The 4,902-nt window shown below is 38.0% G+C and overlaps 1 protein-coding gene across 1 annotated transcript in view; it reads left to right on the top strand.

Moving 5' to 3' along the window:
* Positions 1 to 2,098, top strand: part of LOC107882449 — a 4,785-nt gene extending 2,687 nt beyond the window's left edge. Inside the window, exons 3-4 of the mRNA XM_016800793.2 lie at positions 1,553 to 1,720; positions 1,955 to 2,098. Of these exons, the coding sequence (XP_016656282.1) occupies positions 1,553 to 1,720; positions 1,955 to 2,038 (252 nt within the window). The 3' untranslated portion in view covers positions 2,039 to 2,098. The remainder of the gene's footprint in view (positions 1 to 1,552; positions 1,721 to 1,954) is intronic.
* The last annotated feature ends 2,804 nt before the right edge of the window (positions 2,099 to 4,902 follow it).

Here is a 4,902-nt window from a genome sequence, read left to right as displayed (position 1 = left end):
AACAATTGATTTTCCTTTTCTAAATCCACACTGGTATTCCCCCTCAATCTCTGTTGCATATGGGCTTATTCGTTCCAGTAACAGTGTTGTAAATACTTTATATCCTGTGTCTAATAGTGATATACCCCTATAATCTGACACTAACACTAAGTACCTACATTTATTTATAGAAATTTTTTATAGATACAACAAATAAAACCTAAATCTCCTGTGGTAACTAAGATAATATTACATGTTAATAAACACTAATTGCTATTGTAATATTGCACAAATATATTGAAATAATGCAGTTTAGCTCGATTTTTAGGAGATTTTTTCCGAAACTTATAGTTATATTTCAACCAGATAGGCACAATTGTGCAATCAGAATTTGTCAGTCCGACTGAGTTCCAAGGTTTGAAGTTTAAAATTTTGAGTACATTACGTCTAAGCAGATTATTCCACGAATCTACTCGAAAAAGGATATTTTAAAACTTTATTAAATAGTATGTAATTATGAAGTATGCATGCATTTTATACATGAATATATGGTATAGGGGCAGGGGTAGGTATAGATTATTAATGGGGGGGGGGAGGGAAGGTCGACTTAAATTATTAGTACTACATATAAGAAGGAAAAATTTTATATCAATATCATAGGAATATAAAAAAAACCACAATACAATGAATACGTAAACATGGATAGATCAAACAATGGATGGCGTCAAAAACGTACTGTGTTTTTAAGAGGACGTTATACCCGCATTTGTTGTCTCCTTCTTACAAGTAACATAGCAAATTTTACGTTCAGCAAAACACTTGTCGCTCCGTTAATTTAAAAATTAGAGTTACCTAACCTAACCTCTTATAAAATCTAAAGATAAAATTATTTTCTAGGCGACCTCATAGGCTTTTTATTATATTTTAATTTTAACGCGAGTTTAATATTTTGAATTCACCTTTTCCAAAAATCGAAGTATAACAATTTTTAAATACTCTTTTTTAATATGACATTTTTAGGAATTTGGGAGATAGTATCAAAAATGTGGGAAAGTCAATTTCAAGTAGATTTGACGACAAATTCATATCTGTTTTTAGAATTCTTATAGCTTCTTTAGATCAATTGGTATGTTTGGCGAAAAAAACATGTCTAAAATACACAAACTACACAAACTTGACCAAATTACGCTACTGTACTAGTCATTACTAAAATAAAACAATTGACCTGTGACAAACCGATGGGTCCGAAGTTTGTAAAAGCAATGCTATGAGATATATTGACATTTTAACTTGAATTACGATTAGACAATACACACAGATAACGATTGCTGTTGACGATAAGGGCAGCAGTAATAAGTAACGTTCTTAAAAACGAATATGGACAAAAACCGTTTGAGGCGCAAACCATTATTTTTATCACGAAATGAGTGACTGAAGTTTACAAGTCGTGGTGAATGTAATATTATAGTTAGGTCTATGAGTTCAAAACATTTTAATCTCTATCTGAATTGAAAATGTTCATTATTACTTTATGTGGATTGCAACTGTACCTTTAATTATTATATATTCATAGATTGATGTAAACCTTTCGTCTTGGGGTTCAACTGGTGGTTGGATACCAAATTATTATATTTTCACAAGAAAAATGGCATGTATAAATTTGAGAGCTGTTTCTGGAAATGCATGGTTTACATTTCTCAAAGCTTTTAACACTTCAACTGATAGCTGTCCAATACCAGTGGTAATATATGAAAACATTAAAAATAATGATATAATTTTATAATAACCATAATGGATATATGATATTTGATGACTTAAAAATGGTTAAATTAATATTTAAAATAATCAACATGTAATTAAGTTATTGTTGGACTATTTTAATCATAGAAGTAAAATAATATTATATAAAATTACAATGTGTGCCATTCGTGGTGTAATTATTATGTATTTATAATTTATCACTAAATTTTTACAGGGCACATATATTACATCAGGGTATGATTTGAAGAAATTGGAAGATAATAATTTGCCCAAAGTATTTTTTTTATGGAAAATATAAATTTGTGGTTCGCTTTAAAAATGTGGAAAATAAAGTAATTGGTTGCGTGGTTATTGAATTAAATTTAATACGACCACGGGAAACACCAATTTAATTTAATTAATACAAACTAAAAAATTGTAAAAATAAATGTTAAGTACTATATATTTTTTTACTGTATACAAATATTATTAATCTCTGCTCACAGATGCTATTAACTATAGATAATACAAATATAATGATAATCGGTTTTCAGCAAAATCAATTTCGTTATTTTGTTGTTTTTGAAACACGATTGTAAAAAATGTTCTTGTTTATAAATACTTTAGTAGGGTAGAAAGGCCGGTTCTGGGTCCCCCCCGCTTCACCACCCCCCCGCCTATATCGCGCCACTCTGCGCCACCCCGCACTGATACCGCGGCACCCGCCAAACCTCACCCATACCTCGGTAACGTACCAGACCGACCCCCCGCCTCACCCCCCGCCATACCTCCCCCGCCTGTACCCCCGCGGTATGCGCCACCCCCACCCCACCCTGTCTATACCATGCTACCACGCGTCATCACCGCCTCACCCCGCCCCTTCCACCACTGATACCACGCCAGTCTGCGGCACCCCCGCCCCACCCCGCCCATACCTCGGTAACGTCACTGATACCGCGGCACCCCCGCCCCACCCCGCTCATACCTCAGTAACGTATGCCGCGAAAACCCCCCGCCTCACCCCGCCAATGCATCGGTAACGTCACTGATACCGCGGCACCCCCGCCCCACCCCGCCCATACCTCGGTAACGTACGCCGCGCAAACCCCCCGCCTCACCCCGCTACAACACCGCAACGCCCCGTACATTAGACGCTCGGCGCGGCGGCCGTCCCGTCCGCGCCGTGCTCTGTCCGCCGTCCGCTCGACTCGTATTATCACTGACGGTGGCGCCATCTATCCACTAATCGGACGGACGCGGTTTTTCGAATTTTATCATATATATATATATACATCTTTTACCAGGATACCAAGTCAAATACAAAAACGATTTAATTGTTTAATATAATTCGATGTTTATTCAATACAAATATTATATATACATACATATTATATAGGTTATCGTGTTATAATGAACATGGGTTAGGTCACCCGACGACATCATACGATTCAGATTTACATATTATATGGGCTCGACTATTACTATTATCGCGATTATTACCAACATCATACGGTTCTGATTTACAACAACAGGCTAGAATGCTGCCTCTATTATCACTACGCTTGTTATTAAATTCATTTTTTACATTTTCAATAAATTCCATACCTTTATATAATAATACAAATACACATTTAGGGTTGTGCATGGCGTGTTGCTGCCACACTTCGTCATTTTCCTCCCATTGCCCCAACAATATGCCGCAGTAGTGACATTGAACCAAGTCGTCCGTTCCGGTATAAGTGAAACCGCATTCAGCCAGCGAATATTTATCTTGCACGATTGAGGCGAGTGTGAATCGAATGTTTTCAACCTCGATAAAAAGCTTGTATACTGAGGATATTCCGGATCTGAGTTCTCACGTACCAAACGCACTAGTGATCGGGAACTGACGGTACATTTTAATAAATTCATTGCAAATGAAACGTATGAAAATATTTAAAATCGTAAATAATACGTTCTAGCTGTTAACGTTTGAACGCGAATAAGACGCTTCTAGCCAGTGTAACCGTCTGTAAGCAACTGTAGGCTATACGGCGATAGCTAGCGGGCATTGCAAGTTATATGGATAATAATAATAATAATAATAATAATATTTGAATGGCGATACAATATTTAGTTATCTCCAGTTATATTCAAATATATCAGATAACAGTCTTGAGCGTTGTAAACAGCTGATGTGTGGCATATTATTACCGCCGCCGCTAGTATCGTTATCATCGCCGTCACATGTTGCGCGATTTTCATATTGTGACCGTTAATTATAAAATGTATTATGTCCCAGCGCCGCATAGTACTAGCGGTCGAATATTTCTACAGCCTTTATAGATAATGTCGGATACCCCTCGCCACCCGCCCACCACGCCACCGCATCCGATATTCGGGTCCACCGCGACCGCATGTGTTCTACAAATCAGACGGTCAGTGCAGCTCGACGACAACTGGTGTTCATTCATATTACCTTACTCTGTTTAATATCTTTCCTCATATTTAATCTTTAAAAATGTTTAACTGTGTGATGTGTGAAAAAGTGTACGTCCATAAGCGCGATCTGAACAGACACGCTAAAACCCACGATGGATCGGTGATTTCGTGTGGGATATGTCTCAAGACGTTCACCCGGCGGAACAATCTCAGCATCCACGTCCAAAATCGTCATAGTAAGTACATTGAATATTTTTCGTCATCAACCCGAAAAATACACATACAATGTTTTTTTCGGACAATGATTTACTCGGGGTTCTAATTAAATTATTTTTAAAATAGTGATCACTAAAAACACTCCAGAATTCCACAGTGCTGTACGGATAGGTGGTGCAATGGGTAAATAATTTTTTTCTCTTATAAATAAAAATAATAACGACACTATTTTAATATTAATAATATATATATTAGGTCGCGCATCAGTAATAAAGTGGGCACCCCCCGCCACTACACCGCACGCTCAAACAGATGTTCCGGTGACGGCGGTCATCTCGAGACGCCGCCGTAGTGCAGACATACCTACCCCCCAACCTCAAGCCTCATCCACATCGTCCGCCCGCTGCTCGCCGGTTATTGTTTCCCCGCCACCCGCACAGGCTACGTTTGATGGAACCGATGGAAGATCCCCCGCGAACGCCGCACTACCGCTTTCGCTTTCACCACCGACAACCGGGGAATTTGTGGCTCATACGGAAAATACTC

This window comes from Acyrthosiphon pisum, chromosome X (genome assembly GCF_005508785.2).
Source record: "Acyrthosiphon pisum isolate AL4f chromosome X, pea_aphid_22Mar2018_4r6ur, whole genome shotgun sequence".
In the NCBI taxonomy this organism is placed as follows: domain Eukaryota; kingdom Metazoa; phylum Arthropoda; class Insecta; order Hemiptera; family Aphididae; genus Acyrthosiphon; species Acyrthosiphon pisum.
The sequence above is the reverse complement of the archived record's forward strand: the minus strand, read 5'-3'. Positions and strand labels throughout refer to the sequence as shown.